The sequence below is a fragment of the Salmo trutta genome, chromosome 37, assembly GCF_901001165.1.
Source record: "Salmo trutta chromosome 37, fSalTru1.1, whole genome shotgun sequence".
NCBI lineage: Eukaryota > Metazoa > Chordata > Actinopteri > Salmoniformes > Salmonidae > Salmo > Salmo trutta.
This window is the reverse complement of record NC_042993.1, coordinates 23,217,905-23,241,419: the sequence shown is the minus strand read 5'-3', so window position 1 is coordinate 23,241,419 and position 23,515 is coordinate 23,217,905. Positions and strand designations below refer to the sequence as shown.

Here is a 23,515-nt window from a genome sequence, read left to right as displayed (position 1 = left end):
CGCTGTCGACACACAGAGGGTGAAACAAGTGTGGGAGAAAGAACTGTCTGTTACCATTGACGAAGAGATGTGGGAGGACATTTGGAAATATGCAAAAACAATATCCATATGTAATCGTACTAGAGCAATTCAATTAAGAATAATACACAGATTGCATATATCCACAAATCGCAGACATGCATTTAGCCCCGCTTCCTCCTCTCCTCAGTGTCTCAAATGTAAAACTGATACAGGCGCCCTAACACATTGTTTATGGTCATGTCCCAAAATACAAAGATATTGGTCTGGTGTTCTGCAAGAGATTGAAAAGATCCTAGGGGTCGATCTAGAATTGGACCCAGTTTCTCTACTGTTAGGTCTCCCTAGTAGGCATGTAACTTCGGTGGGTAAGAGGAGGCTTTACAACATCCTCACCTTCGCAGCGAGGAAAAACATACTTTTACAGTGGATTAGTGAGAAGGTTCCCTCTATTAAAGATTGGCATAAGATACTATTTGAATGGGTGCCGCTGGAATATCTGACATGTACATTGCACTCTAAGACAGATCAGTTCTACAAAGTATGGGAACCTTACCTAAATTACCTAGAACCTGAAGTATCAGCTATTATGCTGCAAGGATTCTCTTAGAATGGTGATCTATGTATTCCAGAATTACACTGTACGGTCCGTGTGGGGAACTCAACTTCTTGGTTTAAACTGAGCTTTTTATTTTATTTATTTATTATGTCTTTATTGTTATTTTTTTCTGTTTGTTTGTTTAAAATGTATGTATTGAGAGATGCAATGGGGGGGAGGGGGTGAGAGAAGCGGGGAGAGGGAAACGGTGGGTGTGTGTGTGTGTACGTGCGTGCATACATACGGATATGTGTAAGCGAGTGCTGTTTTTTTTGCCTTGTCTTTGTTGTTGTATCTCTTAATATGGGTGAAAATTGTGAAACTCCAATAAAAATACTGTTACAAAAAAACACTCATTCCCTGAACTTGCTTCCCAACTCTCAGTGCACACGTTACACTTGCCTTAAGCTGGGCATCATTCACAAGTGATAATATATAATTCACAAGTGATATTATTGGCTAATATTGTCACCCATCAGACTATTCTTGATTTTAATCTTGTCTTTACATATATGTGTGAAATTTGTTTTGATTTAGAATGGACCATTATCCTGTACCTGTCTCAAAACAGTGACAGGGGAAAAAATACATGTAATCAATGCACTTAAATAGCGAAGGGAGCCGCTTTTCCCACAGTTAATTTTCATGCCAGTTAGGTAGGCTATACTCCTGTTGTAAAGAGAAGCAATGTGCTTCATATTAGGAAAGTTGAGAAATAAATATAGTAGGCCTAGCCTATAGAAAGCTGATGGGATCCTCCTCTTTTTAATAGAGGCCATCACCCTGTTTTCTCATGCAATTGCATAAACATAAGCTCATGGGCTCTCATGAAGTGTTTGATTAGATTTTCGATTACATTTACATTGATGTCAGAGTAATTAGAGGGACAATCAAGTGCTGAGTACCAGGCAGTTAGCAAGTTTGGGTGCATCAGAGCTTGGAGAAACCCAGTTCCCAACTCTCTATACTTTGCTCCATTCACCTTTCCCTCAATCCTGACAAGTCTCCCAGTCCCTGCCGCTGAAAAACATCTCCACAGCATGATGCTGCCACCACCATGCTTCACCGTAGGGATGGTGCCAGATTTCCTCCAAATGTGACGCTTGGCATTTAGACCAAAGAGTTCAATCTTAGTTTAATCAGAACAGAGAATCTTCTGTCTCATGGTCTGAGAGCCCTTTAGGTGCCTTTTGGCAAACTCCAAGGGGCTGTCATGTGCCTTTTACTGAGGAGTGGCTTCCGTCTGGCCACTCTACCATAAAGGCCTGATTGGTTGAGTGCTGCAGAGATGGTTTTCCTTCTGGAAGGTTCTCCCATCTCCACAGACGAACTCTGGAGCTCTGTCAGAGTGATCATCGGCTTCTTGGTCACATCCCTGACCAAGGCCCTTCTCTCCCGATTACTCAGTTTGGCTGAGAGGCCAGCTCTATGAAGAGTCTTGGTGGTTCCAAACTTTTTCCATTTAAGAATGATGGAGGTCACTGTGTTCTTGGGGACCTTCAATGCTGCAGAAATATTTTGGTACCCTTCCTCAGATCTGTGCCTTGACACAATCCTGTCTCGGAGCTCCTCAGGCAATTCCTTTGACCTCATGGCTTGGTTTTTGCTCTGACATGCTCTGTCAACTGTGGGACCTTATATAGACAGGTGTATGCCTTTCCAAATCATGTCCAATCAATTGAATTTAACACAGGTGGACTCCAATCAAGTGGTAGAAACATCTCAAGGATGATCAATAGAAACAGGATGCACCTGAGCTCAACTTCGAGTCTCATAGCAAAGGGTCTGAATACTTATGTAAATACGTTTTTATTTAGTTTTATAGATATATATGTATGAGATATAGATAGATTTCCCTTTGTTATTATAGGGTAGTGTGTGTAGATTGATGAGGAAAACATTTCATTTAATCAATTTTAGAATAAAGCTGTAACGTAACAAAATGTGGAAAAAGTCAAGGGATCTGAATACTTCCAAATTCACTGTACTCTGTCAGCAAGTGTGTGTATATTTTAGTATAATGAGACCTTGTGATTAAATACAAAATTACCATCAAAGCATATTTAGCACCTATATAATAATTACCATGTAGCATGCCCAGCGTCTTCTTATTTGAAGGTTGACTTCAGACGGTTGTGATTTGAGTTTCAAATGGCTATTATGCAGCATGTATCCTGTGAGTAGAGAACCTGATGTGTCTTGTAGGTCATTGTGATCATGCATACAGGGTCTCCCTCCATTTTGAAAGCCAATGCACTTTGTCATGCTGATCAGCAGACTGAGTCTTGTTCCTCCTCCTCAGATAACGTACACCATTGCCAAGACCTACCAGCCTCTGAAGCCAGGGACTGTCCTCTCCTTCCAGAACGCAGCCCTGGGGAGTGTTGGTGAGTCACACACACGCTGGAATACTTTATTAAAAAAGTCACATTGACGAGCTTACATTCTGAGTACAAAGAACTAAAGTATTTTAAAGGTCATACGGATACTTGGAATCGTTTCATTATGAGTCATTCATACATCCACACACAAACAAATACACACACACACACACACACACATCTGTTTTTGTCTGAAGGGTTATGGGGCTGGAAATAATTGCTATTGCATGCAGGCCCTTGATAAGATCTCAAGCTTACAGGTATTCTCCCCCCCCCCCCAAAAAAAGAAAGAACATACTGTTTTTAATACAGTGCACTGAAGCTCTTCACATATTGAAAGCATTAGAGGGGTTTGTTAGACAGACAAGTTAGAAACTGAATTACTGTATTTTTTTGGTATTAAATGGTAAAAAGGTTGGAAAAGGTTGGACCCTTTCAACAATGAAGAGGCGACTCCGGGATGCTGGCCTTCTAGGCCGAGTTGCAAAGAAAAAGCCGTATCTCAGACTGGCCAATAAAAATAAAAGATTAAGATGGGCAAAATAACACAGACACTGGACAGAGGAACTCTGCCTAGAAGGCAAGCATCCCTGAGTTGCCTCTTCATTGTTTACGTTGAGACTGGTGTTTTGCGGGTAGTATTTAATGAACCTGCCAGTACTGACAAAACAAGCAAGTATAGTGTAGAAAATATTGTACCATGTAAACCGCTGTGAAATATATTTTCCATAAGCAAAAATATAGTATTTTCAGCTGTTTGAAGCTGGTGCACAAAACCGAAAGTAAAAGACCCAAAAACTAAACTTAAGAACGGGAACCATAGAAATAGCACACATAAAACAGATATACCGTTTGTTAGACTTGCTTTTAATGAGAATGACAGATCTATAACACACATTTCTATGTGAATTTGGTCAGGTTGCCTAAAAAGTTACATAATGCAGCTTTAAGTGTGATATAAAAATGTATTAATGGTGATACACATCAAATCAGCATAACCAATGTTTCAGTGTGGCTTTTCTCAAGGAAAGTTAAATCTCTCCACCACCCCCTCTCTCTTCCCCCCCAGAGATGAAGCAGTTCCTAAGCAACCGTAGGCGTGACTCCCACATGAACTGGTTTGATAGCTCTTCGGACTGGGAGCAGGAGCTGGAGAGGACCGGGGCCTGCGGCTGGAGGGTCAGCTCTGTCAATGACCGCTTTGAGATGTCCACCAGGTAGCCTCTACACCCACCATCTGGTTAACCTGTTTGGAACTTTATTAGTGGAAAATATATTATATAGTTGCCCACTCTGGTCCTGTTAGTGTTGGGCTGGAACAGAAGCCTGCGCACACTGTGCTCCTAGTGTAAAGTCAGTGTCCTTGCCCAAATGCCCATTAAACTTGCAATGGTTAATGTAATTTTATCCTATTTCATGTCAGTCTGCCCAAGTTCAACGTGGTCCCTCAGAAAGTTCTAGACACTGAGCTGAAGAAGACCTTTGCCCACTTCAACGAGGGACGCATTCCTGTAAGTAGAACTTTACCACTCATCAATATCAGTCATTCCTGTAAGTAGAACTTTACCACTCATCAATATCAGTCATTCCTGTAAGTAGAACTCTACCACTCATCAATATCAGTCATTCCTGTAAGTAGAACTCTACCACTCATCAATATCAGTCATTCCTGTAAGTAGAACTCTACCACTCATCAATATCAGTCATTCCTGTAAGTAGAACTCTACCACTCATCAATATCAGTCATTCCTGTAAGTAGAACTCTACCACTCATCAATATCAGTCATTCCTGTAAGTAGAACTCTACCACTCATCAATATCAGTCATTCCTGTAAGTAGAACTCTACCACTCATCAATATCAGTCATTCCTGTAAGTAGAACTCTACCACTCATCAATATCAGTCATTCCTGTAAGTAGAACTCTACCACTCATCAATATCAGTCATTCCTGTAAGTAGAACTCTACCACTCATCAATATCAGTCATTCCTGTAAGTAGAACTCTACCACTCATCAATATCAGTGATTCCTGTAAGTAGAACTTTACCACTCATCAATATCAGTCATTCCTGTAAGTAGAACTCTACCACTCATCAATATCAGTCATTCCTGTAAGTAGAACTCTACCACTCATCAATATCAGTCATTCCTGTAAGTAGAACTCTACCACTCATCAATATCAGTCATTCCTGTAAGTAGAACTCTACCACTCATCAATATCAGTCATTCCTGTAAGTAGAACTTTACCACTCATAATATGACCCCTCAATATCAGTCAGGTCAGAAAACTCAGTAAAAATCTCATGCCCTGGTCACTAAGAACTCATACAGGGATTTCAGAACATATCCAAAAACCATTACTATTGAGACCACGTTGTGTCTAAATCTGTGTGACTGTTGTCCTCCAGCGCTGGTGTTGGCGACATCCTCGGGGCAGTGACCTGCTACGGATGGCCAGCTTCCAGAACAACATCTACCATGAGAAGGATGACATCAGGTGTGTGTGTGTGTGTGTGTGTGTGTGTGTGAGAGACAGAGGAAGATAGAGAGAGATGAACATAGTCATACTGTTGTTGATTGCTTTTATGGCAAAGGCTATTGCTTCACAGCAGAATGTTTAAGTCAAAACCAAGCTGTAATCATGTACATGTTACCCGGCCAGTCTTGAGATGGGACAGGTTAGCAGGCTTTTGTGAAATGCTATTCCTAGTGCATGTCTGAGACAGCGCTTAGCCTGGGGCAAAGACAGTTTACTAGCCCTGGGCTATGGTTACAAAGTAATGGAATGTGACATGTCTAATCACAGAGAATAATGCTAAGAGCTCCCTGTCTGTCTGTCCTGTGGGGTGTTACTGTAGGAACCTGGAGTTGATCCTGTTTGGGGGCCAGTCTCTATGTGTGGTGGTGGAGCTGGGAGACGAGATGCCTTCACCTACAGACATACAGCTGGCACACACCCGCCTACGGGCTCTGTGTCTAGGAGGTCAGTACAAACCTTCTGCACCTTTTGGAAAGTCAAGTGTATTAGTCTGTGTTTTAATGTATCTGATAAAGACCCACATTGGATAAAATGTTGGTCAAAATGTTGCTACAGTGCATTTAAACATAGGAGTGTATTCCGTTTCCGTTTCACATGATGGCCTGTAACCAGTGACATTTGAGTGGGGTTGCCAGTTTCATTGGAAAAAGCCCTCCCCTTGCGTCACCCGTGCCATCTTTTTTATTTGTTGACAAATGAATTCGCTTTAGCACAGGTTTTACACCGCATCTCTGGAGGAGCACTCTAGCCCTGAGGGACAGTGGGCATGCAGATTTTATAGAGGACATAAAGTGGTGTTAATCTATTTCCATGTGCTTCCCATTACAATGCTACTGAGACAGAGATGGTAGGTTAGTAGAGATCACATCCAGATGACAAGACCCCAGACACCAATTTACCTCCTGAAATTACGGATTTGGATTCAAGACAAAATCCCCAATTAATCAATGTATACCCCCTCATATAAGTGTACACCAGTGGTGTAAAGTACTTAAGTAAAAATACTTTAAAGGACTACTTAAGTAGTTACTATTTATATTTTTGACAACTTTTACTTTTACTCCACTACATTCCTAAATAGAATAATGTACTTTTTCCTCCTTATATTTTCCCTGACACCCAAAAGTACTCATTACATTTTGAACGCTTAGCAGGACAGGAAAATTGCCTAATTCTTGCACTTATCAAGAGAACATCCCTGGTCATCTCTACTGCCTTTGATCTGGCAGACTCACTAAACCCAAAAGCTTCATTTGTAAATTATGTTTGAGTGTTGAACTGTGACCCCTGGCTATCCGTAAATAAAAAATAAAATTATGTCGTCTGGTTTGCTTAATATAAGAAATGTTTAATGATTTATACTTTTACCTTTGATACTTAAGTACATTTAAAACCAAATGCTTTTAGACTTTACTCAAGTTATATTTTACTGGGGGATTTTCACTTTTACTGGAGCCATTTTCTTTTAAGGTATCTTTACTTTACAAGTATGAAAATTGGGTCCTTTTTCCATCACTGGCGTACACTACTCATATTGTACGATATGTGAGCACCATGTGATGTGGTGTGTTTTTCCTGACGCTTCTTCCTCTAATGCTGTGAGAAGTCAAAAAAGCTTTGAGAGACTGTTTCCTAGACTAGGAGACAACTAGTTTCCTAGACAACACTGTCTCTGTTGTGCTGATGTGGAGTTCACAGGGACAGGGCAGGGCACACCACAGGCCACTGACTCCCATGGCTCACACATTGCCAACACAATGCTCACAATGTTTGGTTTATTGTGTGATACCTCTACACAAGGCCGAGGGATTTAGATCGACAACAACCACACAAATCTATGGGCCTCACTCATCATGTCATGCCTGAACTACCTTAACAATTGTGACATATTTTTTTAAGACTAAAACAATATGTTTTCAGAAGATATTTATTTAAAACCAAACTCATTTGATATGTAGAGCTATGGATCTTATTTAAAGATTTCAGGTGCAATAGTATATCTTAAAACTTGTCAAATCCCCACTCTAATTTATGTACAATAAGGCTCCTTCGACAAAAACATGAACAAGGTTTCTTTGTCTTCTGTGTTGGTCCAGACATCTCCACATCTGTGTCTGTGCCAGATGACAAATGGCTGTCTACGCTGGAGAGCACCCATTGGCTGGACTACACCAGGTTAGGGGTCCTGATTGGCTTCTCATCAAAGCAATAAATCATCTGTAATAAATGTGCCAGGCCTTTTTTTAATGTCTACCTAGTAGTGATAGTGAATTGCCTGTGCGCAATGTTGATGTAGTTATAGCACATTAGCACATTATACACATTATAGGACATTAGCCTATCCCTGGTTGAATATGTGGCTTTATTGTGTTACATTAGCTGTAAGCAGATTTAGAATGCTCTAACATACTGTTACAGAACATACCTTTAGCATGAGGCTATAATAGGCCTACACACATGGATGTTGATTGTAGCTCTCATATATTCAACACGTGTGGGAGCTTGTTATATCTACACAGTAGACCAAGACCTAGTGCATAGCTTTTTTACAGGCTTACACACATGGATGTTGAAGCGTCTGTGCTGAAACGAGCTAGAACTGTGATAGTAGCATAGAATTAGCCTGATTCGCATGCTGCTCTGCTCCCTCTCCAGGTGCTGTCTGAGGAAAGCTACTGAGGTGGCCTGCCTGCTCAGCGGAGGTCACCTGACCGTGGTGCTGCAAGGTGAGTCACATGACGAGGGCCAAGAAGCACCGAAAATTCAATCCGTTCATTTATTATTCACGCTGCATCCCTCATTAAAGCGGCATTAGGGCTTACCCTGAAGGAGACTCCTACTGTAGAAGCACTACTCTACTAGGACACCAATACACAGTGGTGGAAAAAATACACAATTTTCCAACTTGAGTAAAAGTAAAGACACCTTAAAAGGAAATGACTCAAGTAAAAGTCACCCAGTAAAATATTACTTGAGTAAAAGTTTTAAAGTATTTGGTTTTAAATGTACTTAAGTATCAAAAGTAAAAGTATAAATTATTTAAAATGTCTTATATTAAGCAAACCAGACAACACGATATTCTTGTTTTTTAAATTTACAGATAGCCAGGGTCACAGTTCAACACTCAAACATAATTTACAAATGAAGCATTTGGGTTTAGTGAGTCTGCCAGATCAGAGGCAGTAGAGATGACCAGGGATGTTCTCTTGATAAGTGCAAGAATTAGGCAATTTTCCTGTCCTGCTAAGCGTTCAAAATGTAATGAGTACTTTTGGGTGTCAGGGAAAATGTAAGGAGTAGAAAGTACAATATTTTCTTTAAGAATGTAGTGGAGTAAAAGTAAAAGTTGTCAAAAATATAAATAGTAAAGTAGAGTACAGATACCCCAAAAAACGACTTAAGTAGTACTTAAAATTATTTTTACTTAAGTACTTTACACCACAGCTAATACAGCAGGTGGTAGTCTATTGTGTCTGTTGAGATTGTGTTATGATGACTGGCTCACTTACTTGTGGAAGTTTACTGTAGTGTGTTGGAAGTTCAATGTGGGTGCCAGTCTGTCTGTTTCTGTTTTAGCCAGCTTGTGGTTGTCTTGCCACACAAGGCAAGAACGTAGCGAACTAGCGATGTTGAACATAAATAGTCTGGCACCCAGGCTGGAGACCATGGCCTTGGAGAGATAAGTGTAATATTACAGTCTATTATGAGAGAGAACAGTCTTATGGCAAAGCTACAGATGTTCTTGACTAAATACAACTATGTTCATACATTATTATTACATGACTCCATGTTCTGACACATAATTGGGCTGTGAGAGTCAGTCCTAGTCTGTTGATACTATGGTAGCTACCACAGACTGAAAAGTCAACAGAAATCTGTGTCATATGAACAATGGCTGCTACTGCCCTGTGCTTTTCCCTTCCCCCGTATGAGTTGTGTTGCCAGGCCAGCCTCAAGTGGGCTTTTTGGAGAAGAGGGTTGTATATCACCCCCCCCCCCCCCCTAAAACCACAGAGCTGACTGTGTCCTAAACATAAGTAGATGGCTGGAGAAATGACCCAAAGGCATTTTCAGACAGGCCCAGCCAACACTCCCTACTGCCTATGGTTAGAAAAAACCTGCCAACCAGATGTGGGGATTCGGGAGAAGTTCTATTCAAGTCCATAGAGAGGGGCACATTTTGTGAGAATGAAAGGGCTGATGTGAGACTGAGGCATTTGGATTGTCATGTTGCGTTGTTTTTTATACAAGGCGTTACCCTTCTCAAATCTTTTATTTGATGTGTGTTTGGGGTAGATGATAAACTCAAGGACACGTCTTTTATCCTCTGAGCCTTGAAAATGCATACTGTTACTGTATTCAATTACAATTGATTATTGATGGTCTATTTCCTCCTGTTGTGTGCAGAGGCGGAGGACCGGGACATGACCTGTGTGGTGTCCAGTCTAGTCCAGGTGATGTGTGACCCCCACTGCAGGACCAGGGTGGGCTTCCAGGGTCTGGTGCAGAAGGAGTGGGTGATGGCTGGACACCGCTTCCTCAGCCGCATCAACTACCACAGGGACAGCGATAAGGAAGAGGTGAGATGATAAGCTATCACCTATCAGTAAACTCACCTATCAGTGGTCATGGGGGGGGAAAGGAAAGGAAACTATTTGCATTAGGACAGGGTGTTTAATGCCAGTCATAAGTCTTTGGGGATCTTTCTCCCATCTTTCTTAACCCTGTGTTTTTTCCCCACTAGGCGCCAGTGTTCCTGCTCTTCCTGGACTGTGTGTGGCAGCTGTGGGTCCAGTACCCGTGCCGCTTCCAGCTGACAGGGGACTTCCTGCTGGCCCTCCATGACAGTTTCCACCTGCCCCTCTTCAGCAGCTTCCTGGCCAACTGCCACAGGGAGAGGTGCAAACGTTCACAGGTAGGCCACTGTTCAGCAACACCACCACTAATGCTGAAGCTGTAGTACTAGATAAGATACACTGTAGGTATGCTACTGTAGGCTAACATGGAAAATGTTGGAAATACCTGTATCAAAGTTTGAAAGTCGTAAATTCTGTAAACCATCTTAGATTAAAGCGGGTTGATTTGCGAGGCGAGTCCACGTCATTTTTAATCCCACACATGCATCAGCTCATATTGTCTTCAACGATAACTCTTGAATGAGCTCAGATTAAATCAGACGAATCACTGTTCTCTCACCTCTTCTTCCTCCATCCCTTCCTGTCTCTCCCAGAACCTATCCCAGAGTTACACTCCAGTGAACGGCTGGAGAGACCTGGTACCCAGGGGCTCCTTCCCGGACCCCTCGGACCCCCCTCTGCCCCCTGTGTGGGACTGGGCTCTGCAGTACAGCAGCCAGAGACGGGAACATTTCACCCAGCCGGTGCCGCCGCCCACCCTGCCACAGCCTCTACTCAATGGCAACCTCAACACCAACCCTGAGGCACACAGGGTAGGAGTGAGAGGATGATATTATGGGGGATACAGTCAGGCGCAAGGAGTATGAAAAGCACTATATAAATTCAAATCGTGCATTTGATCATTCATGTTAGGGTACTTAGTAATTCAAATACTCTTTCAATGAGCTCTTGTCTTACAAACGCCACCCTGCTCTCACACACACACACACACACATAAATACACTTACTAAATATTAACGACCATGATGAGGGATGAACACAGGCCCACTGCACCTCCGTGTGGTAGGTCTCAGTATTGCAACATGCTTAAGGCACAAAAGGGATATTCAAACGTATTAATCTCTCTCTTCCTCTCTTCTCTCCATCCCTCTCTCAGCTGAGTGACAGCGCACCAGGCTCTGTGTTCCTGCTCTCCAGGGGCTCCTTCTCCTGCTCTACTAACCTCCTGCCCTGGCGCAGCGGAGGGGGCTCAGGCGTCTACCGGAAGAGCCACCGGAGAGGGGGGTCCTCTTCAGAGAACCTGCCGGGCCTGGAGAGGCTTCTGAAGGCCTGGGCCCTCACAGAGCTCCCTCAGGGCCACACCACCACCACAGCCGGTCTCCAGGGGCCCCTGGACCCCTACGAGCCTCTGCTGCCCCTGCTCCTGGGGCCCTGCGTAGGTGTGTGGAGGGACTGCTACCTCCGCGGAGCTCTTCATGCTCAGGTATACAGGGAAGGATTATCATTCTCACTACTATACAGAGCCTAAAACACTGTTGCCATGGGGACGTTTATAATAGTCTACTCTACTAGTATGTGGGTGGCTGATCAAAATGAACTTTGAACTCGATAACTGAAAAAGGATTTCAACTAGAGGTATTGCATAAAAAATGTAGTAAGAAGTTGAAATTCATATTTTTATTCAACTGAATAGTGCAAAGTTGTACATTACAAGCTTCTAATTTTTGCTGGTCACATCAGAAACTACAATTAGTTGCTCATGGATGGCTGTAGTCATGATGGTGTTATAAACTAACAGAAACCCTGGTCATGTTGTGTCCTCAGGCTTTCTCCCACCCCATCTCCCTGTCCACCCAGCACCCAGTGGAACAGCTAGCCTGGGAGGTCCAACAGCTCAGAGACAAGCTGGCGTTGGCCTCCAGCCCCACTAAAACAGTCCCAGCAAAGACACAGGAGCCCCGTCGGGCAGACTCCAACCTCAACCAGAACACCAACAATAGCACCTTCCTCTTCCCAGCCTCCAGACCCCCTGGGCCGGTTGCCTCCAGAACCACGCCCCCTATCTCCAACCTCCAACCCAGGGTTCCTCCAGCTCGTTCTAGACCTGGCCACAGAGACAGCAGCAAGCACACATTCCTATTTGGCCACCCATCCTCTTCAGAGTCCCGTCCAGACCAGCGTTACTTGCCTACGCCCAATAATAATGCCAAGCTGCCCAAGAGCAACGGTCCTTCACTGGGTTCCTGAGCTCTGGGTGTCCCCTGTCAGTCAGCACAAATGGTACAAACTGTTCCCCCTGGCTCTGAACTCTAGAATGAGATCACCTATACACACCCTCCAAGACTCTATTTCCTTCCCTGACACCTGATCTCTGGGTGGAACCAGATGTGATTTTCCTGTCAAGGCCTGTTTGAGTGGCTTTGAGGCCATAACAAGACGAGGAGAGTCATGTACTGAGCAGGGAGGAGAGACTAAACTGCAGTAATAATGCATTGAGCGGTGCAAAGCACAAATAGTATTTGAAATGTTTCTGAAAGATTGTTTAACTTGTAACAAATTGTCTGTTTTACTGAATATGCCACTCAAACTGAAGGTTATGGTCAGCATTCCCTGAGAACGTATTGGTGTTTCTAAAAGCAGCAAGCTAATACCCAAAATGAATAAGAGCTGATGATGATTGATAAGCTAATGACATAAGAGCACAAATAATGAGCTGTTGGCTGAAATATGGAATCAAATACTTCTATTGATAAGACTTCAGCTGTTTTTAGAATCATGATTTCAACGGAGTGACAACCTTCATTCTTGACCAGACGGCTATAATAGGACTGTTGTCCTGACTCGGTCTTTTAGTCCTTTTGAGTGACTATAACCTCCAATTCCAAAACCAACTCAGCCTTGAGAGGAAAAATACAGAGAGCTGTTCACCAAGTAAACACTAGAGAGAGACAAAAAACATGCAGTTTGAACTCCAGGCATTTTGTCCAGCAAATTCGACCTGGAATTTAGGGCACTGGAGCTATTTTGGTGCTGTTCCCATATCTTTATACTTGCATGCATGCTAGTACTGAACTCTGTATCATAACCCTGTTTTTCAGAATATGGCCATGGGTCAGATAATATTGCTGTAAGTGTGCATGATTGAGGTAAAAGTGCTATTATTTCTATGGTCTGTGCATCTCTATTGAGAGTTCTAAGTATTATTGACCAACTTTGGTTGCGTATGAATTTCAGAAATTGTAACGATACATTTTTAAGTGATTGTGACCAAGATGAGTATTACCCTTTTTCCCCCCCTTATGTTGTCATTGTGCAAACCATACGTTCTGATGGTTCATATTTATAATTTACTTTTATTTGGTACTTCTAGATGTAGCTTTAAGGTAAGCAACTTTTTTTTTCAATAGTGTATTTCTTCATTACTTGTCCTGACTGCTAGTTTCGTATGCAGCTAGCATTCAGGTCAAGGACTTCTAAATGCGTAATTTGATTGAAAGCCCAGTGAGGTATTGGGACTGGGCCACTCAGTCCAGCCAGATCGTTGTTTGCATGATGTGGATATTAAGCAGCAAATACATTGGCATGATTTCCATATACTGTAACACTCAAGATGACAGGGATGTACTGTATGTTTATACAAAACTAGCATTTCCATGCAGAGAAGTACTTGTATTGTGTAACATAGGATGAAAGGGTTTCTGGCTGGCATACAATGTATTTCTCACTGAAATGTCTCATTATGTTTATTATGAAATATAAAGGCAGAAGGTGGTAATGTATGTGACTTACATTGGTCTGTATTACCTACAGTCATTCCTATGCCTCAGTACGAAAGCATTTTGAATTATTCAATGGCTGTAAATATTCATTGTTGAATATCACAGCACACTGTTTGATATCAGTTACTGAATATCAGGTTGTTTGAGTTTTTGGATTTGATGCCAGTACTTTTGCTCTCGTCTTCCATGGAAAAAACAAGGTCATCACATTCCCTAATGGCATTGGCTATACAAAGAGGAAATGAAAGGTCCCTTTCAGCATGCAACCCCACTTCCTATTTCTATACACCATTATATATTTAAATGTTTTGGTACGAATGACAATGATTTGCCAGATGTACATATTTTTTTGTATCAGCATGTTAGGATCCTGATTAATAAACTATTATAAGTTCATAAAATCATTGCTTTCAAGTTTCAAAGTTTATTCGCCACGTGCACAGGATACAAAAGGTGTAAAACAGTACAGATAAATTCTTACCTTGAGAGCTCTTTCCAAGAATGCAATGAAAGTAATATACAGTAGATAATGGAATAAAAACCTCTAACTATGACGAGAACTGAAGAACACGAGAATGCAAGTATTTACAGTATTTACCTTATTCAATGTGCTGGAGTGGTTTGAGGTGGATTTAAACATGAAAAGTGACTGGTAGTAGGATAAATATATAAATACTAATGGTAATAGCAATCACTAGTCAATGGACAGCAGCGTAATGGAGTAATAAATCATATCAATTCTCATTTTAGCATAGGCTGTGTCTGGGTAGAGTAGAGACCTGTGGGAGAGGGAGAGCAGTTAGTTAGCCATTAAGCCTTATGGCCAGGGGATAGAAGCTGTCTGAGCCATGATGCACCTGTACCGCCTGCCAGACAGGAGCATGGAGAACAGTCCATGTCTCGGGTGGCTGGAGACTTTGGCAATTTTTCAGGCCTTTCTCAGATACCACTTGGCATGTGCGTCCTGGATGGATGGATGGGAGCTCGCCCCCAGTGATGCGCTGGGCTGTCCGCACCACTCTCTGTAGTGCCTTCCAGTCGCGGGCAGTGCAATTGCCATACCAGACGGTGATACAGTCAGGATGCTCTCAAATGGTGCAGCTGTAAAAGTTTGAGGGGCCATGCCAAATCATTTCAGCCTCCTGAGGGAGAAAAGGCGTTGCTGACCATGTTAAGTCCTCAGTGATGTGGATACAGAGGAAATTTAAGCTCTTGACCCTCTCTACTGTGGCCACGTTGATGTGGATGGGTGTGTGCACCCTCCTGTTTCCTGTAGTCCACAATCAGCTCCTTGGTCTTGCTGACGTTGAGGGAGAGGTTGTTGTCCTGGCACCACACTGCCAGTTCTCTGACCTCCTCCCTGTAGGTTGTCTCATCGCCGTTGGTGATCAGGCCTACCATCTTCGTGTCGTCAGCAAACTTGGAGTTGGTTGTGCGTGGCCACACATTCGTGGGTAAACAGGGAGTACAGGAAGGGGGCTAAGCACACACGTGGGGGGCCCACGTGTTGAGGGTCAGCGGGGCAGATGGTATTTTTGCCTACTCGCACCACCTGGGGTCAGCGCATCAGGAAGTCCAGGATCCCGAGCTTAGAGGGCACTATGGTGTTGAACGCTGAGCTGTAGTCTATGAACAGCATTCCTCTTGTCCAGGTGGGAGAGGGCTGTTTGGAGTGTGTTGTGGAAATATTGAATCAAATATTTCACAGATACCGGAACTTGTAAATTCAATTAGACTTTATTACAAAGTAACAGAGTCGAGCAATTCCATGGAACAACTGCCTTTCTTGCCACAGAGCTCAGGCTTTATAGTTTTCCTTCTTTTCATAACACACAGAGTCACTCCCCTCTATGTAGATGAATAACTGCCCTTGGCCTTGCACCACCATTATCTTCCCGTCTCAGTTCATGCTTGTTAACGCCCACATCGGTTTAGATTATAATGGTGGCCGGGCCCTAGTTGTAACACAACAAATAATACATTTATTGCATATATATGTTCCCAGTATAAGTGCTTTTCTAATGATCCTTGATTAGTACAACCATGGGTTCCTTGTTAAATTTTCTGCTTACGTTCTGTTTTTACATGTCTGGTGATTAACTTCATGTTGACCCAGTCTGTACATTCTTATGGATTCTGCCTACATTGTGTTTTTACTGCAGTCCAATGTTTAACTCTGTTTATCCAGCTCTTTCCATTTAACTGAGCTCAGCCTATATTCTGTTTACACATGTCTTATTCGTTAGCCCTATGTTTTCTGTCTCAATGCTTCAAGGTGATCAGTCTGGATACTGGAAAATCAAGCATGGTCATGAATTTTTCACCTACAAGTGCAATTGAGATTGCATTGTCTGTAGATCTGTCTGGGCGGTATGCAAATTGGAGTGGGTCTAGGGTGTCTGGGATGATGGAGGTGATGTGCGCCATGACCAGCCTTTCAAAGCACTTCATGATTACAGATGTTAGTGCTACAGAGCAGCAGTCATTGTGGAAGTTAACCTCCGAGTTCTTGGAAACAGGAATGATGTTGTTCAGCTTGAGACGTGGGGATTACAGACCGGAGAGGTTGAACATGAACATGCCTGCCAGCTGGTCTGCGCATGCTCTGAGAACACCCGTCTGGTAGAAAGGCACCATTGGATAGATCACGGCTAGGTCTCCCTTTGTAATCTGTAATGGACTGTAGCCCCTGCCACATGCGTCGGAGCCGGTGTTATAGGATTCCACCTTGTTCCTATATTGTCCTTTTGCCTGTTTGATGACTCTGCAGAGGTCGTAGTGGGACTTCTTGTACACGTTTGTGTCCTTAGTCATGGCCTCTGGGTTGACTGCGATAGCTCGGTGTGCGGTAGCTCTGTCCTTTATTTTAGCGCATACCTCTGTGTTAATCCAGGGCTTTTGATTGGGGAAGCAGTCTTGCTTTTGCTGTGTCGTCTGTTTGTGTCGGCCATGTCTACAGGCAGAAGGACACCCCTGCTAGTGAACTGATCCTCTGGCAACCAAATTATACAACAGGTGTAGACATTACCGTGAAATGCTTACTTACGAACCCTTAACCAACAATGCAGAGTTGTGCTAAATAAACTAAAAGAAAAATAGTAACACAAAATAACAATAATTAGGATATATACACAAGGTGTACAGTTACCGAGTCAATGTGCAGGGGTACGGGCTAGTCAAGGTAATATGTACATGCAGGTAGGGGTAGTGACTATGCATAAATAATAAACAGAGTAGCAGCAGCGTATGTGAAGAGTGTGAATGTATGTGTGTGGCGTCAATATGCATGTGTGTCCTTGTGCGTCTGTGTTGGAATGTCAGTGTAGTATGTGTGTGTGTGTAGTTAGAGTCCAGTGAGTGTACAACGAGCCTGTGCAAGATTGAGTGCAAAATATTCTAATAAATAAGAATAAAACAAGGGGGTCAATGCAAATAATCAAATGGCTACACAGACTAACTGTTCAGCAGTCATATGGCTTGGGGATAGAAGCTGTTAGCGAGCTTTTTGGTCCCAGACTTGGCGCTCCAGTATCGCTTGCCATGCGGTAGCAAAGAGAACAGTCTATGGGTGGCTGGAGTCTTTGACAATTTTTAGGGCCTTCCTATGACACTGCCTGGTATAGAGGTCCTGGATGGCAGCAAGCTCGGCCTGAGTGATGTACTGGGCCATACGCACTACCCTCTGTAGTGTCTTGCGGTCGGATGCCATGCAGTTGCCATTCCAAGTGGTGATTTAACCAGAACCAGTCAGGATGCACTTGATGGTGCAGCTGTAGAACATTTTGAGAATCTGAGGTCCCATGCCAAATCTTTTCAGTCTCCTGCGGGGGAATAGGCGTTGTTGTGCCCTCTTCATGACTGTGTTGGCGTGTTTGGACCATGTTAGTTTGTTGGTGATGTTGACACCAAGGAATGTGAAGCACTCAATCCACTCCACTACAGCCCTGTCGATGTGAATGGGGTCGTGCTTTGCCTTCATTTTCCTGTAGTGTACGATCAGGTGCTTTGTCTTGCTGATATTGAGGGAGAGGTTTTTGTCCCGGCACCACACTGCCAGGTCTCTTGACCTCCTCCCAGTTAACTGGTTGTCTTGAAACTCCAGGCTAACCGGCAGGGGATCTCAGAGCAGCAGTGGGCCCCAGAGATGCATCTGTACAGGCCCACCTCTGTGTGGACACATCCTGGCAGCCATCAACCACTGCCCTGCTGCCTTGTGTGTTAGTCTGGTACGACAAAGGCAAGGGGAGCACACCCTGAGAGAAAAGCATGGTGCTGGCGGAAGGCGGACGCCGACAGTCTGGGGATCCGGCAGCCTCCTGCAGCTGTGGAAGATACCGGTCATCCTGGGTTTCCCTCCTTGCCACAGGAATTCACCGTCCTACAGTGAAGTAGTTCTGTTGGGGATTGCACACCCTCTGTGGCACTTTAAGTAACTTCCTTTGCGCAGGTATCCACTTCTGACCTCAGTGAAGCCATCGACCGGAAAGCGGACTAAAGTCTGCCGGTGTTGGGGTGTCTGGTGACGGGGGCAGGAGTGAATGCACCCTTAAAATCAGACCACTGCACACCAGCGGCACAGGACTATTATGGTCGCCAGCAGTTGGGACTTGAGTGGAGGCTGCTCTTGGCAGACCCTTGTGTGACTGAGCAGCCCTATTAAGGAGCCACACTGCTCACCCCAGCTGAGGAGAGGACTAGAAAAGGTGGCCAAAAAATTACCCACTCACTCCATCCTGGATAGGCTACCGCACCTATCGGAGTTCCACTCAGAGGTCGAGAAATGCTAACGATAATAATTCCCCCGAAACTGGCGACATGGAACATCAGAACTCTTTTGGACACTGTTGATAATGGTGATAGACCCCATCGGAGAAGAGCTTTGATTGCTGCAGAACTAAGGCGCTACAACATTGACATTGCTGCCCTGAGTGAGACCAGGTTCCTGGATGAAGGTTCCCTGAAAGAGGAGGAAGAAGGCTACACCTTCTTCTGGAAAGGTTACCCTCCGGGTGAACAACATCAGCACGGTGTAGGACTGGCAATTACCTGTTGGCATAAGTGAAAGACTCATGTATCTCCATATCCCCCTAGCCAAGATGTGTTATGCTACTCCTCTCAGTGCATACGCACCAACTTTACCATCTGAAAATGAGGCAAAGGACTGCTTCTACCAGTCACTACATGAGGCCTTTCACCGCATCCCCAGGAATGACAAGATCTTTCTGCTGGGTGACTTCAATGCTAGGGTGGGACAGAACAACAGGATATAGAGTGGAGTACTGGGTAGGCATGGTGTTGGCCAGGTCAATGAGAACGGCATGAGACTGCCAACTATGTGCCGAGCACGATCTCATTTTTCACTAACACCTTGTTCCAGCAGAAGAACAAATATAAAACATCATGGATGCACCCACGTTCCAAACACTGGCACTTGATTGACTACGCCATAGTGAGACGTTCTGACACAAATGACGTCCTGCTGACACATGCCATGAAGGGTGCTGAATGCTGGACAGATCACTGTATGATACTGGCTAAACTCCAGGTGAGAATACGTCCCCCCAACACCTGCAGAAGTCCAGTAAGAAGCCTCTGCACTGTACCCGGCTTGAGAAAGCTGCAGTAAGGTACGAGTTCTGTCGCCCTCTCACTAAAAGGCTGAGGGAGATTTAGCCTCTTCTGAGCACAGAGGACCCCATGGACCAGAAGTGGACATCTATTAGCTCAGTGCTCTATCAGGAAGTGGCCCACTTAATTGGCTACAGAGGTAGGAAACATCAGGACTGCTTCGATGAGAACTCTGACACCATCACAACCATACTAGACAATATGCACAAAGCACACAGGGCTATTTTCAACAGCCACACATCTGCTACCCTCCACCATCAATGGCATGCTAGAGGCTTCACTACAGACCCTGGTTCGATCCGGGCTGTATTACAACCGGCCGTGATCGGGAGTCCCATAAGGCGCCGCACAATTGGCCCAGCATGGCCCGGGTTAGGGGAGGGTTTGGCCGGAGTAGGCCGTCATTGTAAATAATAATTTGTTCTTAACTGACTTGCCTAGTTAAATAAAGGTTAAAATGCATCACACAAGGAACTGCAAACATTGTGTGCACTGCAGAATGAATGGTGGATGAATAAGGCACAGGAAATCAAAATTTATGCTGACAAAAACAACATGCACAATTTTTATCTATGGCCCTAGAAGTCGCTCCATCACCCCCCTGAAAACAACTGGTCTGATCTCTTGAAGGACCAAAACCAGATCCTGATGAGGTGGGCTGACCACTTTGAAGCACTACTCAATCAGCGCTCTCCTACTGACCACTCCATCCTGGAAGAACTGCCAATCCGTCCACACAATTCAAGACATCAACCATTCGCCAACCTTCCAAGAGGTGTTATCAGCTATCCGTTCCCTCAAGAACAACACAGCTCCTGGTGCTGACAACATCCTGGCAGAGCTACTTAAGGGGGGGTTACTTCTGCACCAGAACACTCCACCAGTACATCACTGAGGTTTGGGACTGGGAGATCGTCCCCAAACAGTGGTGGGATGCAAACATTGCACCATCTATAAGAACAAGGGTGACAAGTCCATCTGCGGCAACAGCTGGGGAATATCCCTTCTGGTTGTTGCCAGCAAGGTCCTGGCCAAGGTGATGCTACACAGGCTCGTAAACAACAGAGGTGACTCTGGCAGCAGTTCAATGTAGCTTCAGAAAGAACAGGAGTACAGTCGACACGATATTCACCGCATGGCATCTCCAGGAGAAGTGCTGTGAACAACATCAGGACCTTTTCATTGCCTTTGTCAACCTCTCCAAGGCCTTCAACACTGAACAGGGAACTACTATGGGGCATTCTACTCAAATTTGGCTGTCCAGACAAATTTGTCAACATCCTTTGCCAGTTCCATGATGGGATGATGTCTTGGGTGGCCATAGGAGGGCAGGAGTCAGTGCCCTTTGGAGTAATCATCGCTGAGAGGCAGGGGTGTGTGCTGGCACCTGTACTCTAACATCTTCCTCCTATGTGTCACCCAGCCTCTCCATAAGAAGCTTGAGGACAGCAGCGGGTTTGCAGTGGACTTCAGGCTGGATGGAAACCTATTCAACATCAGGAGGCTCCAAGCAACCACCAAGGTTTTGACGGCGCGGTTCTTGAGCTGCAGTATGCTGATGACTCTGGAAGACCTTCTGTCCGTCCTTGTAGCGGCTGTGAGTGTCTATAGCAGGATGAGACCGTATATCAACACCACCAAGACAGAGGTGGTCTACTAATGGAGATCCAGCCCTCCACCCACCATGCCTGTCTTCACCATTGAACACAAATCACTGGCAATAGTCCCATCCTTCAAATACCTGGACAGCATCCTCTCGGAGGACTGCAGCATCGACCTCTAAATTAAATATAGGATCAAGCAAGCATCAATTGCCTTCAGGAAACTCAAGACGCAGGGTCTTCCAAAACAGGGATCTCCACATCCACACCAAAGTTGCCGTCTATCAAGCAGTCTGTATCACCACACTTCTTTACAGCTGTGAAGCATGGGTCACATAAGATGCCTGAAGCGCATCCTGGGAATCACCTGGTGCGACCTTGTATGCCCCACCTGCAATACAGTTTGTGGATCTCGGATTGGATTCTACAGTCATCAAAGTATTCACTGTTAACTTAGAAGTCATCATCAGATATGATGGACAACCGTAATGTAACATAACATCTATTACCTTCTCCCTATAGGCTGTCTCATCGTTGTCGGTGATCAGGCCTAACACTGTTGTGTCGTCTGCAAACTTGAGGGTGTTGGAGTCGTGCGTGGCCACGCAGTCATGGGTGAACAGGGAGTACAGGAGGGGACTAAGCACGCACCGGAGGGGCCTCCGTGTTGAGGGTCAGCGTGGTGGATGTGTTGTTGCCTACCCTCATGATATAGAAATTATATAAGTTAAAGGCTAAAAGTTAAAACAACCACTCAATGTATTGTGACAACTGTGAAACTGATAACAGGAAGGTCTCCCAACCCAGGGAGGGGAGAAAACCGTTAGACTTGCAGTAGATTAGGAAGCATGTTGCAGAATAGGATAAGCAATGACCGTTTGGAGAAGACTTGCATATAGTATTCATTTATTGAGTTAATGCCAAATAATAGAAGACATTTAACATGTGTGTGTTACAGTAGGCTACAGAAATACTAACAATTCTAGGATGGAACATGTCTGTGAGGATTTACAGGAAACAATTGTGTTATATTACTCTGACCTTATAGACTAGACTGTGTTCCGAGAGGAGAAGTAAGTCAGGCGCTGGGAAACCACAGAGGTTTCCTGTTTCTGAGCTTGACTTGTCAGTTGCAGACATAAAGATTGAGGAACCCGGGTAGATCGAAGGAGCTATCGAAGTTGAACATTGTGACAGAGTCAGAGGAGGGGCATTCATAAAGTGTATGTCATAACCAAACGTGTGAGGTATAAAAGGCTATGTGCATTGTATGATATTTAGAGCGTTCGTGAATAAACATTTTGACTATTGTAAGCTGGGACTCTGTCTGTTTCATTCAACCAAAATCTTACAAACTCTGGGTTGCAGACTGAGTAGTTTAATTGTAGTTCAGTTTAAGAACATTGAGAACATAATTCTCGTAACACCTCACCACCTGGAGGCGGCCTGTCAGGAAGTCCAGGATCCAATTGCAGAGGGAAGTGTTCAGTCCCAGGATCCTTAGCTTAGTGATGAGCTTGGAGGGCACTATGGTGTTGAACGCTGAACTGTAGTCAATGAACAGCATTCTCACGTAGGTGATCCTTTTGTCAAGGGCAGTGTGGAGTGCAATAGAGATTGCATCATCTGTGGATCTGTTGGGCAGTATGCGAATCGGAGCCGGTCCAGGGTTTCTGGGATGATGATGTTAGCCATGTCTAGCCTTTCAAAACATTTCATGGCTACAGATGTGAGTGCTACGGGGCAGTAGTCATTTAGGCAGGTTACCTTTGCGTTCTTGAGCACAGGGACTATGGTGGTCTGCTTGAAACATGTATTACAGACTGAGTCAGGGAGAGATTGAAAATGTCAGTGAAGACACTTGCCTGCTGGTCAGCACATGCTCTGAGTATTTTTTCCTGGTAATCTGAATGATAACCTGTTTAAAAGAGGTCTCACATTATCTATGATCACACAGTCGTCCGGAACAGCTGGTGCGCTCATGCATGGTTCAGTGTTGCTTGCCTCGAAGCGAGCACAGAAGGCATTTAGCTCGTCTGGTATGCTCACATCACAGGGCAGGTCGCGGATGGAGTTCCCTTTGTAATCCGTAATAGTTTGCAAGCCCTGCCACATCCGACGAGCGTTAGAGCCGGTGTAGTAAAATTTGATCTTAGTCCTGTATTAACGCTTTCCCTGTTTGATGGTTCATTGGAGGGTGTAGCGTAATTTCTTATAAGTGACCGGATTAGTCTCCTGCTCCTTGAAAGCAGCAGCTCTAGCCCTTAGCTCAGTGTGGATGTTGACTGTAATCCATGGCTTCTGGTTGGGATATGTATGTACGGTCACTGTGGG

At 44.3% G+C, this 23,515-nt stretch overlaps 1 protein-coding gene across 1 annotated transcript in view; it reads left to right on the top strand.

The window, feature by feature from the left end:
* The window catches only part of LOC115176887 (myotubularin-related protein 11-like), a 34,218-nt gene extending 19,862 nt beyond the window's left edge, over positions 1 to 14,356 (top strand). The window contains exons 6-17 of the mRNA XM_029737244.1: positions 2,919 to 3,003; positions 4,067 to 4,214; positions 4,421 to 4,508; positions 5,406 to 5,494; positions 5,856 to 5,980; positions 7,633 to 7,711; positions 8,192 to 8,262; positions 9,944 to 10,116; positions 10,281 to 10,451; positions 10,767 to 10,985; positions 11,330 to 11,656; positions 11,998 to 14,356. Coding sequence (XP_029593104.1) covers positions 2,919 to 3,003; positions 4,067 to 4,214; positions 4,421 to 4,508; positions 5,406 to 5,494; positions 5,856 to 5,980; positions 7,633 to 7,711; positions 8,192 to 8,262; positions 9,944 to 10,116; positions 10,281 to 10,451; positions 10,767 to 10,985; positions 11,330 to 11,656; positions 11,998 to 12,420 — 1,998 coding nt within the window. The 3' untranslated portion in view covers positions 12,421 to 14,356. The remainder of the gene's footprint in view (positions 1 to 2,918; positions 3,004 to 4,066; positions 4,215 to 4,420; positions 4,509 to 5,405; positions 5,495 to 5,855; positions 5,981 to 7,632; positions 7,712 to 8,191; positions 8,263 to 9,943; positions 10,117 to 10,280; positions 10,452 to 10,766; positions 10,986 to 11,329; positions 11,657 to 11,997) is intronic.
* Positions 14,357 to 23,515: the final 9,159 nt, after the last annotated feature.